General features: G+C 41.3%; 1 protein-coding gene across 1 annotated transcript in view; it reads right to left on the bottom strand.

Moving 5' to 3' along the window:
* Positions 1-17,536, bottom strand: part of GAREM1 (GRB2 associated regulator of MAPK1 subtype 1) — a 116,347-nt gene that overhangs the window by 61,428 nt on the left and 37,383 nt on the right. The window contains 1 exon segment of the mRNA XM_032222479.1: positions 13,679-13,819. Coding sequence (XP_032078370.1) covers positions 13,679-13,819 — 141 coding nt within the window.

Here is a 17,536-nt window from a genome sequence, read left to right on the forward strand (position 1 = left end):
TAGTAGCTGTGTTAAAGACCCCGAAACAAGATGGCAGAGGAAGCAAAATGTTTAGAAGCTGACTTCTCCCCCATCCAAGGGCCACAGCAATCCTAGCCAGCTGGAACACAGCTGTGGAGACTCACTGTTCCTCTTTCTCCTTCCCACTCACAAATTCTTCCTTTTTGCTTTTTCAAGCCTGATTGTTAAAATGTGACTTTGGCTCACACACTCAATTTCTTGCCAAATTTTTGCTCTGACCCAAGTATTATTTATTTGACACAGAAATTATCCTTCTCACTTCGAAGCAGCAGAACAGCAGTAATTAGCCCTGAAATATAATTCATGTATGGAAGTCCCATGATGTTGCAGGACGGAAAAAGGGGGATGTCTCAGTAGCCAGTCATTTGTTTCAGTGGAAATTTGATCCCTACAACATTCCACTCAGTTACATTTCTAAGAAGCTACAATGATCTGCTCCAGCCTTCCTCAATCTGCTGTCCAGATGTGTTAGATCTACTACTGTTCTTGCCAGATAGAAATTGTTAAGTGTTGTATTGGGGATAGGCGAGGGGACATCAAGTTAGGGAAAGAGATGCTAACCTGCCTAAAAGTAACAAATATTGTAAGAGTTCATACCTAAATATACTCTGTTATCTGTGTTTGTTAAATAGCTGACTTTACAATTAAGATGAAACCATATTTTCATTTATTTATTTATCACATTTCTACATCGCTCATCTCACCTACGTCACTCTAGGCAGTTTACAATCAAAATAAAAAGTGGTATAAAAATGTAACACAGCTAAAACAGAGTTAAAAATGAAGTTAAAATTAAGATATTACAAGTTTTAAAAGATGGTGGGACTACCCTCATGTCACAAGCCATCTTGCACGGTCACATATTACACTTTGACCTCCATCACAATTGGCAGAGCTAGTTGGAAGGCCAGAAGAGTGGGGGCATGCCTCACTTCTGGGGCCAAGATGTTTCAAAGGGCAAGGATGATGGAGATGTAGACATTCTTCTTGTATTTAAGCCAGTCAAAAATTATTTAACCAATGGGATCTGCAACATACCTTCTGCCTGACTGGGTGGGACAGGATGATATGATTGGGTTTCCTCAGATATCCTGGTGAAGGGCTTTAAAGATAACAAACATCTTGAATTTGAAGCAAACTGGGACCCAAGGCAGCTTATCTAGCAGAGATGCTACAAGTGCAACCTTAGGGGTGCCCAGAATTGCTCACATCACTACATTCTGCACCAATCACAGCTTCCGGATAATCCTTAAGAATAGCCCCACACAGATTGCCTTGAAGTAGTCCATATGGAAGATGACCAGGATGGATGTGACTAAAATAAAGGGTTCTCAATTTAGGAAAGGGTGTAACTAGCACACAACACGAAACTAAGCAAAGGGCTTTCTAGCCAAAGTTACTCACTGCTCCTTCACCAGAACTGATGTGTCCCAAGAGAACTTACAGATCACATACCTGTTGTCGTATAACTCCTTGTGTAGGTGTGGCGGTCACCCATGGCCCAGTGCATAACAGGGCATGCAGAGCCACGCTGAACCACACAGGAAAAAACAAACTCCATAACATCCTGATAGTTCATAACATAACATCCTGATAGTTCACTCTAGATGTGCCTTACCCAACGACGCCCAGGATTTGACCATATATAGACAGAACTTCCCTGAGCAGTAGATTAGCAATTGTAGTTTGACAGGCTGTCTTAAATCACATGCTGATTGCTCCTCCTGCCTTTGTCCTATCTCAATAAAAGGGGCTCCCAGACCCCCAATCTGGGTCGCCTCATCCCGAGAGAGCTCGTGTCCGTGTCTTTTCTCAACATTGGCCTCATGAGGCGAACCACGGGTACTTCACATTTGGTGACCCCGACGTGATTACCTGTGTCGCCCGCCGTTCACTCACCCCCGACTGGGCAAAGTCTCACAACCAGGCCGTCCGTCAGCGAACGGAGCACCCTCCCAAATTGTGAGTATGGGCTCAGGCTTCTCGAAGGCTCAGACTGCGCACTTGCAGGAGCTTCAGGATATCGTCAAATTCTCCATTGCAATCTCTCAAGCAGCAGATCGCCCGCTTCCCATACTCCCGGAAAAGCCGCCCGTCAGCTACACGCACATTTGCGAGACGGCGCGCTTCAGCATGGGCGTCTTCATGCTCCGCGCCGGCGCCTGCATCCCTCTGCACGACCACCTGGGCATACAGGGGCTGCTGAAGGTCCTCTATGGCACCCTCCGCATCGCCTGCTTCGACGAGTAGCCGAGGAGCCCCAGGATGCCCCCAACGCCGCCGCTTCCGCCGACGCCCCTGAGGCCACCTCCTGCCCCGGCTGCCCTCACCGCTTGTGCGCCTTGCTCTGCTTGCACCACCTCTACACGGCCTCCGTGCCGCCCTGCCTGCTCTCCCTGCAGCGGGACAACCTGCACCAGATCGCGGCCGAGGGTGCCGGGCCCGCCGCCTTCCTCGACATCCTGGCGCCGCCCTACGACCCGTTCTATCTGGGGCAGTACAACCCCATGAAGGATTAAAGACAGTAAGTTCCCAGATAGAGAGGAGCCTCCAATCCACAGCCAGTCTATCTTACAAGGGGTCTTTTGAACCATATTCCCCATCCAGACCCATCCAGTCACCAGGCATAGTGAAAAAGCATTCACAGCATCACTTACTTGACCTGGGTCAGAGAGACACATCTGGGTAACATCAGAATACTGAGGATACTTCAATCAGTGGCAATGAATTATTTCACCCAGATAATCCATTTATGGAGATATTAAACAGGAGCAGAAAGAGCACCAAATCCTGTGGCATCCCACAAAGCAGGGGCTGTGGGCACAACCTCTTGCTCCCTATCTACACTGCTTGAGACTAGTCTTGGAGGAAGGTGGTGAAGCAGCACAAAACTGTGGCCTCCATGCCCAGCTCCCAAAGGTGACCCAAAACGATACCAAAGTCGATGGTATCAAACGCCACCAAAAGGTCAAGAAGAGCCAGTGTGCTCCTCCTGCATTGCCAGAGATACCCTATTCCTGCCAGAAGTCATCAGGAAGTTACTGTGAGAACACCATATGGAAGTTATCTTGAACCAATCAGCCTCACCATTCTTCTTCTTCTGACATACACTGAATTTTAGCTAGCAAATTAGAAGTTGCAAAAGGAGAAATTTAGAAATATTCATAAAAGTAACATGATAGGATGTGCACTGATTGCATGTGGGGTATATACTTTCAATATATCCTGAGGCATTATGCTTTCAACGCTCACTATATATTACTATGCAAGAAAGAAAGCAAGATATATTCTTGATGAGGTTCCCAAATAGTGCCATAATGCTCCAGGGTGCCACAGTGAACTGTGGGATATTTTAAATTTTTACAACGCCATTTGCGAAGATGGGTTTTGCAACATCCATTTGGGACGTACTTCTTTGTGAAGCCAGGGTTTCGCTAGTTGCTGTGATAAACAGAAAGTATTAAGCAAAAAGCAATGTGGAACAGGAAACAAGGTTCAAAGACTTGAGAAGCTGTGCATTTACACAACAGGGATACAGAACCTGTTAGTAAAAAAATTGTGGTTATTTAAGAATGAAATAAAATATTACTTTCTTTTAATTATCTAGATTTTTTCAGCTGACTGCTTTGTTAGAATTTAAATAGTTATTAAGTTATTTGAACCCAATTGTTTAATAAACTTGAGTGTTAGGGAGGTGTGTGTGTGTGTGTGTATGTGTGTGTGTATGTGTGTGTATGTGTGTATATATATATATATATACACACACATACATATATATGTGTGTGTGTTTATGTATGTGTGTGTGTGTGTGTGTGTACATACATACATACATACATACATAAGATTTTACAACCCCCGGTATGCCCAATATGGGAGGAAGATCACTACTTCCATTCACTGTCCTTCGGCTCGTCCCAAGAGACCATCCATAATTTATCAGCACAAATTATTTATTTATCAGCACAAATATAACATATATATATACATACACACACACACACACACACACACACACACACACATTATACACATACACATTACACACCCACACACACACACACACCACACACAAAACAGTGGCATTATTTATTGTAAACAAACAAGTGAATAAGAAATAAAGAGAGACGTCTTGTGACGTCCCTTATCTGGCAACAAGCCCAGCACCAGCTTTTATGTGTCTGGAATCTAATGCAAAATTTGACTCCATATGTTTTACAAACATATGTAAATGTATTATTAGAAATTCCCATAACAAAAAGCCAAGAGTCAACAATGGAAGAAGAAGATGATAAACAACATATATACTCCTTTATTGGCCTTAAAAAGAAAGCAGCCTAAATCAGTGATGGCTAACCTTTTGTCCTCATGCACTGAAAGCACGCGCATGTGTACGACAGCAGATGCACACGAGCCCACATCCATAATACAATGCATGCACAACTCCCCTGCGCATGCACGTGCAACCCCATGTGTGCTCCCCCTCCCGCTGCACATTTGCGTGTGGACCCCCCTACACCTTATTTTGGTCCTAGCAGCCTCCTTGGATCAAAAACAGAGTGTGGGGGGCTCGGGAGGGTACGCTGCCCAAATGCTCCCCCCCGCCACTGTATATGCCTACACTGTTACAGGTGTTATGTCTGCCTTGTATGCAGCTTTATTCCTCTCTAGCATTCATCTCTATTGTTCAGTGATGTATTTCCTGCCTCTCTAGGGTTTACCTCTATCTGTTCCTGTGAGGCACTTCCTGTTCCTGTTGGGTGTATATAGTTATATTCTTGATGGCTTGTATAGTGTTTTAACTGCACTTTGATTAAACAACACGTGCTGCAGAGTTGAAAATCAGCCGGCCAGTGGGAGGCACACGTGCATGCGTGGTGGAGCTTAGCTGGGCGATGGCTCGCGTGCCAGCAGAGAGGCCTCCATGTGCCATCTGTGGGACGTGTGCCATAGGTTCACCATCATAAGCCTAATTTCATCCACTGTTTGTCTTAAATGTTAAGGTTTCTGAAACATACACTGAGGGAGGGAGGGAGTAATATTACATATCATGTAATATTCTACCTTGGAGCAATCTCGGTACTACTTAATTTCAATCAGTATAACTTTTCTATTCTTCAGCAACAAGGAGAACAAGGATGTAAGTTCAACTAGAGAGATCTAGTTCCATTCTTAAATTTCTAACATGAATAGATAATCTAATGAAACACTCTTAAAGCTGGGTGTTTCTAAGTAAAAGATATGGTCATCTGTAATGGCTGAAGTTGGTATAGTGATAGTGTTGCTCATGCCAGACAGAACCACAGTATAAATATGGAGAATATTAATCACAGTCTCAATATGGGAAAGAAAAGTCAAAGCCCTTTCCAGAATAGGGAAGGAGGAAAAATGTTAAAGAATTAAAGCCTCCACCCCAGTTCAAATCCTATAAAAGGACAATGCTTCTAATGAACTGAGCTGAAGCTTGCAAACTGTATCCTTTTAACAAAAGTGGTTAGTTGGAGGAAGTACTGCTAGATTCTCCCTGATTGTTTGTCATAGTAAACTCACACAGTTCTTCTTCAAAGCATGGGCACTCTTACATAAGGGCTTGATTACTGTGTTTTATAGTAGGCAGATTTTTGGCACATCTTTTGTCTCGAATAAAGCAAATTATCTAGATATATTGGAAATTTCTCTTTTATATACTCTTGAACGTCAGCCTCAGTTTAACAGCTGTGCCTGGTCTGAAATCTGACAAAATCAGTCACCCTCACACAAATCTGCCTTGGAACATTAAGCAAATAAATAGTTGTTGTTCAAAATGCTGCATACTGACATTAAACAACCCCTGAATTATTTCACAACAAAGTAATTCCCACACTAGAATTTCACTCCTTAACAAATGTGGACAGTGATACAATACAGAAAACAAATTAGTCTTCACACGCAATATTTTAGATTTCATTTTTAAAGTGTGATTCTCATTAGAGATATGGAATGACTAAAGATGCTTTGGATTCACTGTGGGCACCCTCGTATTTGTTAGCAGCTCCTGTAAGGAATCTTGCCTTTTCTGGATTGCACAGTTGCTATATGGAATCAAGAAATATATATTTGAGTTACAGAGGTGTTGAGGAGGGTGGCAATGTTTGATTGCATCCTATCAACTTATCCATAACACCACCTGAACTCAAAATATTTTCTAAATCCTGTAACTACAGTGTCAACCCAGGAAAAGGTGTGGCTCCTTTAAGGAATTTTCCAGTGAGGGTAGGGTGTCGGTGCAAGTTCTGAAACACCTTGCCTGTTTTGGATCTGGCTATTACACAGCTTTAATTACTTTATCTATTATCTTAAGGGAACAAATAACATCAACTACTTTAAGTATACTAAATTGCAGTAGATGAATCTTTGAATTTTCATTACCAATCCTAAATTGCATTGGCAATACAAACAAAGTATATAACATTTGGTTTCTCCAAGAAGTGTCCAAATGATAGCAACCTAAGGTAGCTAAGAATACTAAATAAATATAAACTGCCAGCACCAAATATATTGAAAAAATAATAATTGTAGCAATAGGCAGGCAGGAAATGCAAAGCGCACAGTCTTGCTAAAGATGCAGTTTCTATTAATTGATTTTTTTATTAAGAAAAAATAAAAATCATCTCCTTGGTTGATCGGTTAGGTTAAGTGATAAATACCAGTCAAACACATCTTATCTACTTTTGTGGCTTTGCGATGAAAGCGCAAGTAGACCAGAACATTTGAAATGTTTAAGTTTATTCTGCACAGAATAAACATTTTGTTCCTGTCATTCCAAATTAAGCAGATTTGTTACGCGTTTGAAAGAAATCACATTGTTCTGGAAACAGAAGTAATACTATGTAATAGATTTTTTTCTAAACTGCATCTTACATGTTTTAAGGTACTGATCTAGAAAAACTCTGTTTTAAATTTACTTGAATAAACTGAACATTACTTTAAATAAACTTGAATTGAATTTAAATACGATGATATACATTGTTTTTAAACAAATGTAAGACCATTTATATATTATTTACAAATTATAGAACTGTTTAAATAGACATTTATTTAAAGTATGTTATTAAGATATGATGTACTGCCAAATCCACAAAGACTCTGTGGATTTACAACATCCCATATAAAACCAAATATATAAAATAAATCAATTATGAAAACATTCATTAACACTGATATCTGCAATCCAACAATCTTAGACATTAAAATGCTATGGAAAAGTTCCATCTTAAATGTCTTGTTGAAGACAAAGTTCATGCCATCTGATTTTCAGATGGAAGTTAATTAGAAATAGCAATAGCAATAGCAGTTAGACTTATATACCGCTTCATAGGGCTTTCAGCCCTCTCTAAGCGGTTTACAGAGTCAGCATATTGCCCCAACAACAATCCAGGTCCTCATTTTACCCACCTCGGAAGGATGGAAGGCTGAGTCAACCCTGAGCCGGTGAGATTTGAACAGCCGAACTGCAGAACTGCAGTCAGCTGAAGTAGCCTGCAGTGCTGCATTTAACCACTGCGCCACCTCGGCTCTAATTGCACCCGGATGAATCAAAGATGGCCCAATACTATTTCCTAGTCATTTCATTGCAATCCCACATGCTGAGAAAACCTCAACAGCCCATTCAACTAGTTCTACCTGAAGAAGGTGGTCCTGAAGGTACCTTGGTGTCAAGTCATTAAGGGTTGTGTAGGTTAAAAGCAGTTTTTCAACTTCTGGTCAGAAGCGTACTGAAAACCAGTGCAACACACAGAACTAATCATAATGTGAAAGCAACAGGCAGGTACTACATTTTACATCAATGATACCTTAAGGTAGTCTTAGTCTGCATAGACAGTCCATAGTAAGTGAATTGAAATAGTCCTTTAAGTAATAAGAGTAAGAATTACTCCCATCAGGACCTCCAGATCAGAGGTGGGTTTCAAATCTCGGCACTACCAATTTGCATGCGCAGAAATGCCGGGTGGGTGGTGGAGCCTCCCACTGCCGCCACTCCTGGTTCGGCCGATCCGGGCCGAACTGGAAGCAACGCACTTCTGCTCCAGATCCAGAAAGAGCTCACAGAATCTGGGAGAAGAACTTTAGCACTTCTGTTGGTAGAGTATTGCATGCACAGCTCCTGATGGCCAATAAGAAAACTTCCCTGCACCTTACTCCCAAAAGGAGAGTGGTGTTTTCTTAAACAAGACCACTGGAAATCAATCTCCTTACACAATAATGGATTCCAAATCCACCATTATCAACAGGCAATGATATTCCAAAATCAACCCTGCACTGAGGTCTAAGAAGGTTGGCATTCTGCCATACAGCAAGATGCCACACAATCCCAATTTAGTCCTACAGCCCAATTTCATATACAGGCATTCATAGCCTATCATCTCTAGAGAAGGGCCAGTAGTAGATAAATTGTGGTTCATTGCCTTCTGACTTTTCTATCTTGGAACCGCTTCATTTGAAATAGAAAAGCTGGAAGAGCAAATCACTGATAGGCCAACTCATCCAACAGATTTCGATGGTAATACCAGGTGGCATCTATCTTCAATGCATGAATGAATGCAGTTTAATTGTTAATATAATTATAAATTGTGTCATTTATCAGGAACAGGCCAGGATTCACAGTTTTCAGTAATCTGGCCACTCAAACCCAGGATTTAGGAGTTGAGTGGAAGAGAAAATCAACCTCTTTTTTTTATTTGGACCAGCCAGCCCATAGTTTTCCACCATAACTTCCTTAACCATCATAACTTGATTTCACCCACTTTTCAACCCTTCTTCCCCAGCCCTTCCAAATGTTCTACCTAACATCCATTTTTTGGGAACAGGACCATTGCAAGAACCTCTGCCTCCTTCTCAAGCACTTACATTTTCTCAATCATTCCACACATGGGCTGGAAAGCAAGCAAAACTACTCCAACTAGCCCATCAATTCCTATCTCTTACTCACCTCAAGTTTATATCTCATGAAACAAATCTTTAATAACATTGCTGAACTTTCCAACAATTCTAACGTGACCCTCTCGCACAGGGCTCTGCGATCGCTAAAGACTTCAACCTAGGATCAGCTTCCTTGTTCTTTTACTCTAGAAAGAGTTCTCCTGGTCATTCCTTGTCTTTCAGTCAGGCCAACAAGTCCTGAAGTAGCCCTACTCAGGCAGACCTTCCCAGGGGACCCTATGTTAATTTATGGCATAAGCCCCATTCAGCTGTTCAAGTTTGAGGCAGGAGCTGTCAGAGACTCTCATCAATTGCTGGTAGTCCAGACTTAGAGGTTTTATCTTTTCCACCACATGCTATATTTGCTTTTATGCAGCTCTTCAGAGGATAGAGCTTTCTGCTCTATCCAGTTTTCTGCTATATCAAACATTCAAAATTTGCCTTCTAATACCATTTCTCCTGACGGTAAATCCAATCTCACGTCTTTCTCTTTCTCCAACCACTTCCTTCTGCCATGAAACTTAACCCACCCTTATCCTTTCTTCCTGCACAATTTCTCCAGCTGTAATCTGTAATCTTCTACTCTCTCACAACATTCTCCAGGGAAGAAGTTAAAAAAAGCCTTGTCTATTGAACTATACAAATGCAGAACATACACACTGGGAAACTGGTTTCTGGGCTATTCTGGGCTATTCAAGCTGTAATTGATTTTACTGCCATACAGCAGCAATGATTTTTATTACTGCCTTTACTGTGCACAGAAATTCTAAGACATGATCTTTTTTGAGTTACTGATATTTTTGCGCTTTATTAACTAGCGGGAATACAATATTTTTATTGAAAGATAGTAGAAAAAGGGTGGGTTGCCATTTGAGTGTGTTTGCAGAGATATACATGGCTGACAAAGTTTATAGTAGTAAATAAAGGCTCGATTGCCCCAGAAATTAAGGAAAATTAAATTTGTGGGAAGACAGTGCATAGGTCTACCTTGAAAAGGAACCTGTTGAGCACTGGATCCCTGCAGTTTGCTAGAAAGAAAAGATCAGGATGAACTTTAAGTAATGTAATGAGTACAGCAATAGTATGCGATTTACTATCACTGAACAATTTTTTGCAATCCCAGGTACACCTTTCGTCTATGGTTGTTGAAAATTATAACAAAATATCCTTCCATTTTGAAATGAGAAAAACTTAAAATTGTAACGGAAACCATAACACAGACTTAAAGTATCCAGGCTTATTCCATAAACCCAATAAAATTTTATAGACTGCCTCCACTCCATCTGCATTATCAACATAGTCACCCCACAAGATTAAGCACAATCAAAGTACACCAGAATAGACTATTTACCCAATACTTGTTTACAACAGAACAATCAATAAATATATGTTCTCTGCTAACACCTTTGCCACAGTTCATATGGAAAACTAATAGAAGAAGGGTATCATGTCCTTAGATAATATTTTAATGCAATATAGCGGATCTTGACCATTTTTTACAATGACTTCTGATCCCTGTGCAATAATTTTCAAAAACTTCGCTTCCTGAAAAACTTATCATCAAACTGACTTATAATTTCAGAATGATTACATTTCATAGGAATCTTGAGAAAAATGGAATTAACTTTTAATGATTATAATGTATTTAACTGCATAATGTTTCAACATGCAGCAAATCTCAACAGGGCAAAAAGTGTTTTGCTGCTGATTTTCATTTGTACTCGGTATCTGATGCATTTCATTGCAGGATCCAACAAGAGCCTGTCAACATTGATGGATTCCAGTTTCCATGACACCATTTTCCCACTGTGACAATGTCCTGGTTAAAACTTTCACCATGTTCATCACTGGATGCACCTAGATTTTGGGGGAAAGGAGGCTAAGTTCTGAATGCAGAAAATGAATATTCAGTGACATATTGCACTTCATGATCTTGTGTGCTGTAAAAAGTTTGTCAACCAGCTGAATGAAGTTTGGTGCTCTGTAGTTGCCTAGAAAATTCTCAAAGACATTTTTGAATGCTTTCCAGGCATTTTTTTCTTGCCTCACTAACAGATCTTCAACCCACTTATCATTGATGATGTATCTGATCTGTGGACCAACAAAATGCCTTGTTTAATCGTGATGTTAGTTATTTTTGGAAACATCTGTCTCAAATAACAAGAACCTTCCTTCTTCATCACCTTCATAATTTTTTTCATCAATACAAGTTTTATGTGAACTGGAGGCAAAAATATCTTTCTTGGGTCAATAAGTATTTCATGTGCCATGTTTTTCTGTCCTAGAACCAAATTCTTTTTCATATAATGCAACTCTCTTGCATGCTTGTTTCTTTCACATATGTAACAACAGTTGGCTTGGTATATCTGAGCTGCATTCCAAGCAGTAGAACTACTACTTTTAGATCTCCACAGATATTGGAGATCTTGATGTACCAGATGTGCTTCAACAACAGCTCCATGTTTTAATGTTTCTTTTATATGTGCAGACTATTGCCAAAAGGTACTGAAAGTATACATTGCCACTTGTAAAAACAGATTTCCATAAAATGGTGTGTGATAGGCTAAATGTGTGTTTATTTTCATGTTTAATAGCCCAAAATCTATAAGATATACTCAAAACTACTGGGACTCCACCCCAGTAGATCCAGCCGAGACACAAGGAGAAGACTTGGCAAACCATCTCTGGGTTGAGTTTCAGGAAGTTGCCTCTGGGGATGTGGACAAGGCTATGCGAGCTGTGAGCGCCTCCACCTGCGTACTGGACCCGTGTCCCTCCTGGCTGGTTGCCAACAGCAGTGAGGTGACACGAGGCTGGATCCAGGCGGTTGTTACGCCTCCTCTTCGGAGGGGTACTTTCCCCACCGCGCTTAAGACAGCGGTGGTAAGACCCCTCCTGAAGAAACCGTCCTTGGATCCAGCTGTTCTTAATAACTACGTCCAGTCTCCAACCTTCCCTTTGTAGGGAAGGTTGTTGAGAAGGTGGTGGCTCTCCAGCTTCAGCGTACCTTGGAGGAAGCTAACTATCTTGACCCCTTCCAGTCTGGCTTCAGACCCGGTTACAGCACAGAAACCGCTTTGGTCGCATTGACTGATGATCTCTGGGAGCTAGGGATGGAGGCCATGCTTCCATCCTAGTTCTCCTGGACCTCTCAGCGGCTTTCGATACCATCGACCATGGTATCCTTCTGCGACGACTGCGGGAGATAGGGGTGGGCGGCACTGTTTGCAGTGGTTCTCCTCCTATCTCTCGGACAGGCGCAGTCGGTGTTGGTGGGGGGGCAGAGATCGTCCCTGAGGCCCCTAACTTATGGGGTGCCGCAGGGGTCGGTCCTATCCCCCCTACTATTAACATTTACATGAAACCGCTGGGCGAGATCATCCGGAGGCACGGGATAAATACCACCACTATGCGGACGATACACAGTTGTATCTGTCCGCCCGTGCCAACTCAATGAAGCGGTGGACGTGATGAACCGGGGTCTAGAGGCCGGTAAAGATGGATGAGAGCAAACAAGCTGATACTCAACCCAGACAAGACCGAGTGGCTGTTGTGTTTTCCTCCCAAAATCTGACCAACATACCATCGCTCAGGCTGGGGGGACAAAACTTACACCCCTCAGAAAGGGCCCGCAACTTGGGAGTCCTCCTGGACCCACAGCTGACTTTTGACCACCATCTCTCAGCTGTGACCAGGGGGGCATTTGCCCAGGTTCGCCTGGTGCGCCAGTTGCGGCCCTACCTGAATCGGGAGGCCCTCACAACAGTCACTCGAGCCCTTGTGATCTCCAGGCTGGAATACTGTAATGTGCTCTACATGGGGCTGCCCTTGAAGAGCATCCGGAGACTTCAGCTAGTCCAGAATTGCGGCCGCGCGGAGTGATCGTGGGCGCACCACGGTTCGCCCACATAACACCGATCCTCCGTGAGCTGCACTGGCTACCTGTCGATCTCCGGGTGCACTTCAAGGTCCTACTCACCACCTATAAAGCGCTCCATGGTAGTGGATCTGGCTATTTGAGAGACGCCTTCTGCCAATTACCTCCCTGCGTCCCATCAGATCGCATAGAGTTGGCCTCCTCCGTATTCCACCGCCAGTCAGTGCCGACTGGCGACTACCGGAGGAGAGCCTTCTCTGTTGCGGCTCCGACACTATGGAACAATCTCCCCGTGGAGATTCGTACCCTCACCACCATCCAGGCCTTCCGCACAGCCCTCAAGAACTGGCTAGCCCGTCAGGTCTGGGGCTAAGCCTATTTTCGCCCCTCCCGAATGTTGAGTGAATGTTGAGTTTTATTGTTTAATTTATTTTTTGTTCACATTTCTTTTTGCACTGTCCTACACTCCCTTTCCTTTGTGATTGTAAGCCGCCCTGAGTCCCCTCAGGGAAAAGGGCGGCCTATAAATGTTCAAATAATAATAATAAAAAAAAACTATTCAGGAAGTAAAATATTTGTTTTACATTGCAACAGCTTTGCATAAGACACTATTTTCCATTAGCAGTCAATGAAAATTTATTAGGTAAATCACACTCTTAACAAAAGCATATAAAATATTTATGCTGTAGAAATAAACTACAGTATTTCCATAAATCTTCTGGAATTGTTGTCATGGTTTCTTTCAGGGATAGTTTTTTTGTAGCTGATAAACCAAGCAAGTTAACTAGTCAGTTTTTTGAAGTCCACAACTGAAGCTACACTTACCGGCATAATGCACTGGAATTTCTATCTTCGGCCCTATGACATAATGGCCCTCTTCTAGACTATGAGCTGTAATAGTTGTCCATTGTCGGCATGAATGAATCAATAGATAATCACTCTCTCGAAGACCATCTATAGGTTCTCCTACCAAAAGAGATTAAGTTTAAGTCATGTTGATTAATTATTAAAGTAATAGCAATAACAATAGCACTTATATACTGCTTCATAGTTCTTTACAGCCCTCTCTAAGCAGTTTACAGAGTCAGCATATTGTCCCCAACAATCTGGGTCCTCATTTTACCAACCTTGGAAGGTTGAGCTCAACTTCTTTTTCGATTAATGATTAAAGTAAATTAATCTTCAACTTTTTAGGTGTACAGCCTAACTATTTAGGTTGTACACTGTAGAAAGTAAAAATTGAGCCCGCAGTTTTAATCCTAATCTAATCTAATGTAATCTAACCTCTGCAATAGATTTATTACACGGCCACTTCCTGTCAACTCTGTCCTGCACTCTACAATACTAAGCAAAGCTGAATACTAATTGAGCTGTTATAAGGATTATAGCATTATTTTTATCCAATTTGGTCCTATACAAACCAATTAGTTAATTTAACGTGACTTAAATTAGATTTTACTGCTTTGGCCTTATGAAACTAATTATAGGAAGTCATTCCCATATCATCATTTTTACTTAATTTTAGAGAAAATTATACTTTCCTACTTTTTCCCAACTTAAACATTATCCATCACAAATTCCTGATTGGTGATTCAAGCAGATATTTTTTGGTTGTGCAACATGAACAACCACTGTGTTACTGCTGTACTCCAATATAATTCAGCTGTTTCCCCATCTGTTTTGTAATCCATCCTATGTGGGAACCAGGTCACTTAAGACTATGTTCATGGCAAACCTATTTGTACTGTACCTCCTTCCTATTCACTGTTGTTGGGTGGCAAAATTATAATGTGTGGTTTCAAGTTGATTACCTGCTTACATATAATATTTTCACTCCTCCTGGTAAAGAGAAGTTCACAAATTAATGTAAATCTATACTTTGTTATACAGTTTTTCTATCATTCTCTTACTTTCCTTTTTTGAAAGAACATTCATATCACTCTGAACTAGAAGATTCACCAATCTGATACTTCATCAAGGAGGTTCTACTCAACTAGAATATGCTCTATTGAGATAAAAGGAATTCTATTTGATACAGAGAGATGATCTGAATCAAGCTTGCACTCAATCCCGACAAGACTCAGTGGCTATTGATGCTCCCTCCCAAGATGGTCCAGCTATTCCATCTCTCAGCCTGGGGGGTTGAAAGTATACGCCCCTCAGAGAGGGTCCGCATTTGGGAGGTCCTCCTGGATCCACAGCTGACGCTAGAACATCATTTGTCGGCTGTGACCAGGGGGGGCTTCGCCCAGGTTCGCCTGGTGCGCCAATTGCGACCCTATCTAGACCGGGAGGACCTTCGGATAGTCACTCACGCCCTCGTCACCTCAAGACTGGATTACTGTAATGCGCTCTACATGGGGCTGCCCTTGAAGAGTGTCCGAAGACTCCAGTTAGTCCAGAACGCAGCCGTGCGAGCGATTGCGGGTGTACCTAGGTACACGCACGTCACAACCTATCCTCCGCGAGCTGCACTGGCTTCCCATTGGTCTCTGGACACACTTCAAAGTGCTAGTCATTACTTTTAAAGCCCTACATAGTATCGGACCTGGCTACTTGAGAGACCGCCTCCTGCCAATTGCCTCCCTGAGGCCTATAAGATTGCACAGATTAGGCCTCCTCTGGATTCCATCTGCCGGTCAATGTCGGCTGGCGACTCCCTGGGGGAGGGCCTTCTCTGTTGCTGCTCCGGCCCTATGGAACGATCTCCCCGTGGAGATCCGGACCCTTACTACCCTTCCGGCCTTCCGCAAAGCGACCAAGACCTGGCTATTCCGGCAGGCCTGGGGCTGTTGAAGTTGTCCAGCCCCACCCTCAGTTGTGAATGTTGTGATCTTTTAATGTTGTCTTGTTTTTGTATGTCCTTCCCTCCCCCTTTTTTACTGTAAGCCGCCCTGAGTCTCTTTGAGAGTGGGCGGCATACAAATTAAACCAATCAATCAATCAATCAATCTGAATTACCCTCCTAATAAGGAGCACCAGCATCAAAGGGTGAAACCTATCTAGAAGTTCACCCCATCTAGAAGTCAGAAAGAGAAGTGTTCTTGAAAGAAAAGAGCCAAATCTCTGCTATTGGTTGGGATGCATCCTTACACATGAACCTTACTGGGACTTAAGAGATCAGGCTATAAAACTCTTTAAGTCAGGCTTGCGGGCTGTAAAATAATACCTGAAACTAACTCTTCAAACTTTTAATCTCATAACCTTGCTGTTTTTACTATCATCATATTACGATAAATCTTGGTCTTAACTTCCCTTAGATAAGACACTAATAGGAACAGAAGAGAGGATGATAAAAGACTTGTATAGCTCTTTATTGAGTATTAAATTAGAAGAAGAATAAGTGAAAGAAACAATGATAGCTTGGGCAAAAAACTGTGGTTATACAATAGAATTAGCTAAATGGCAGAAATTATGGGATAGAAATTATAAATTAACAATGTCAACTGCATATAAAGAGAATTTGTATAAGATGTTTTACAGATGGCACTGGCCACTGGCTAGACTGGTGAAGAAGTTTAAAGACAAATCAGCTAAATGTTGGAAATGTCATCAGATACCTGGCTCATACTATCGTATGTAGTGGACTTGCATAGAGGCAAAAAAAAATATTGGACTAAAATATGTACGTGGCTGGAAAAGATGATACAACAACATATTGACTTAAAACCTGAAATATTTTTGTTGGGGATTTTACAGAAAACCATAGTAAAGAAAATGTATATTTGATTGTCCATGTTATAACAGCAGCTAGGATTGTATTTGCACAAAATTGGAAAAGTAAAGAAATCCCTATAGAGGAGAATGTGATTAGGAAAATACTAGAATGTGCAGAAATGAATAGATTGACACTGGTTATCAAAGAGAAAGAACATACTGATTATTATACAATTTGGGAATTATTTTGCCGATGGTTAGAGAATAGACATAAGAATTAAAAGTAAAAGAAGATGTGTAAAATACAATGTATTAATAGTTAATATAATTAATAGTTAAATAAATCATGATGAGGATTGTTATAGTATCAGCCATTTAAGGAATTGGAAATTAAGCTAAGAATAGATTAAATAATGAATGATTGTAAATTTTAATTGTTGGCACAAAATATTTGTACCCAGATGACACACTGTTTAATGGAAAATGGATTGCTTATATCAACATAAAATAAAATAAAGATATTTAAAAAAACTTCCCTGAAAATCTAGGTTTTTGTTGAAATGTTTTGTTTAAGAGCCCTTCAAGCAGAACTGGGTTTGACTATCAGACAAACAAACAGAACAGTTTCTATGTTGTGATGGGAGGGAGTTGTTCATTATGATTCATTCACAAATTGCAAACAAAGTATCCAGTTTAGTGGCTATAGCAAGATTCTGCGTGTTTGCAATTAGGATTCACATGTATAGCTGAGTTTCCTGTCAACGGCAGTTTCCCATGTCATCAATTCAACAAACACAATAACTTTTCCAAATTAGTAAATGGGGGGAGAAAAATTGAAGTTTTTTTCCTCAATATTTTATGAGTTATAAGACAAATCCTGACACATACTTAACAGCAGTAAGAAAATATGTCTACAAGTATTTGAAATTTGGTATAGATAGATGTGACCAAAATGTAAGTTTGAAAATATTCTGTTTTTAGGTGATGAGACAAACAGATGAAAGGCAAATGTTGTTCTTTGGATTA

This window comes from Thamnophis elegans, chromosome 8 (assembly GCF_009769535.1).
Source record: "Thamnophis elegans isolate rThaEle1 chromosome 8, rThaEle1.pri, whole genome shotgun sequence".
NCBI classification, from domain to species: Eukaryota; Metazoa; Chordata; class Lepidosauria; order Squamata; family Colubridae; genus Thamnophis; species Thamnophis elegans.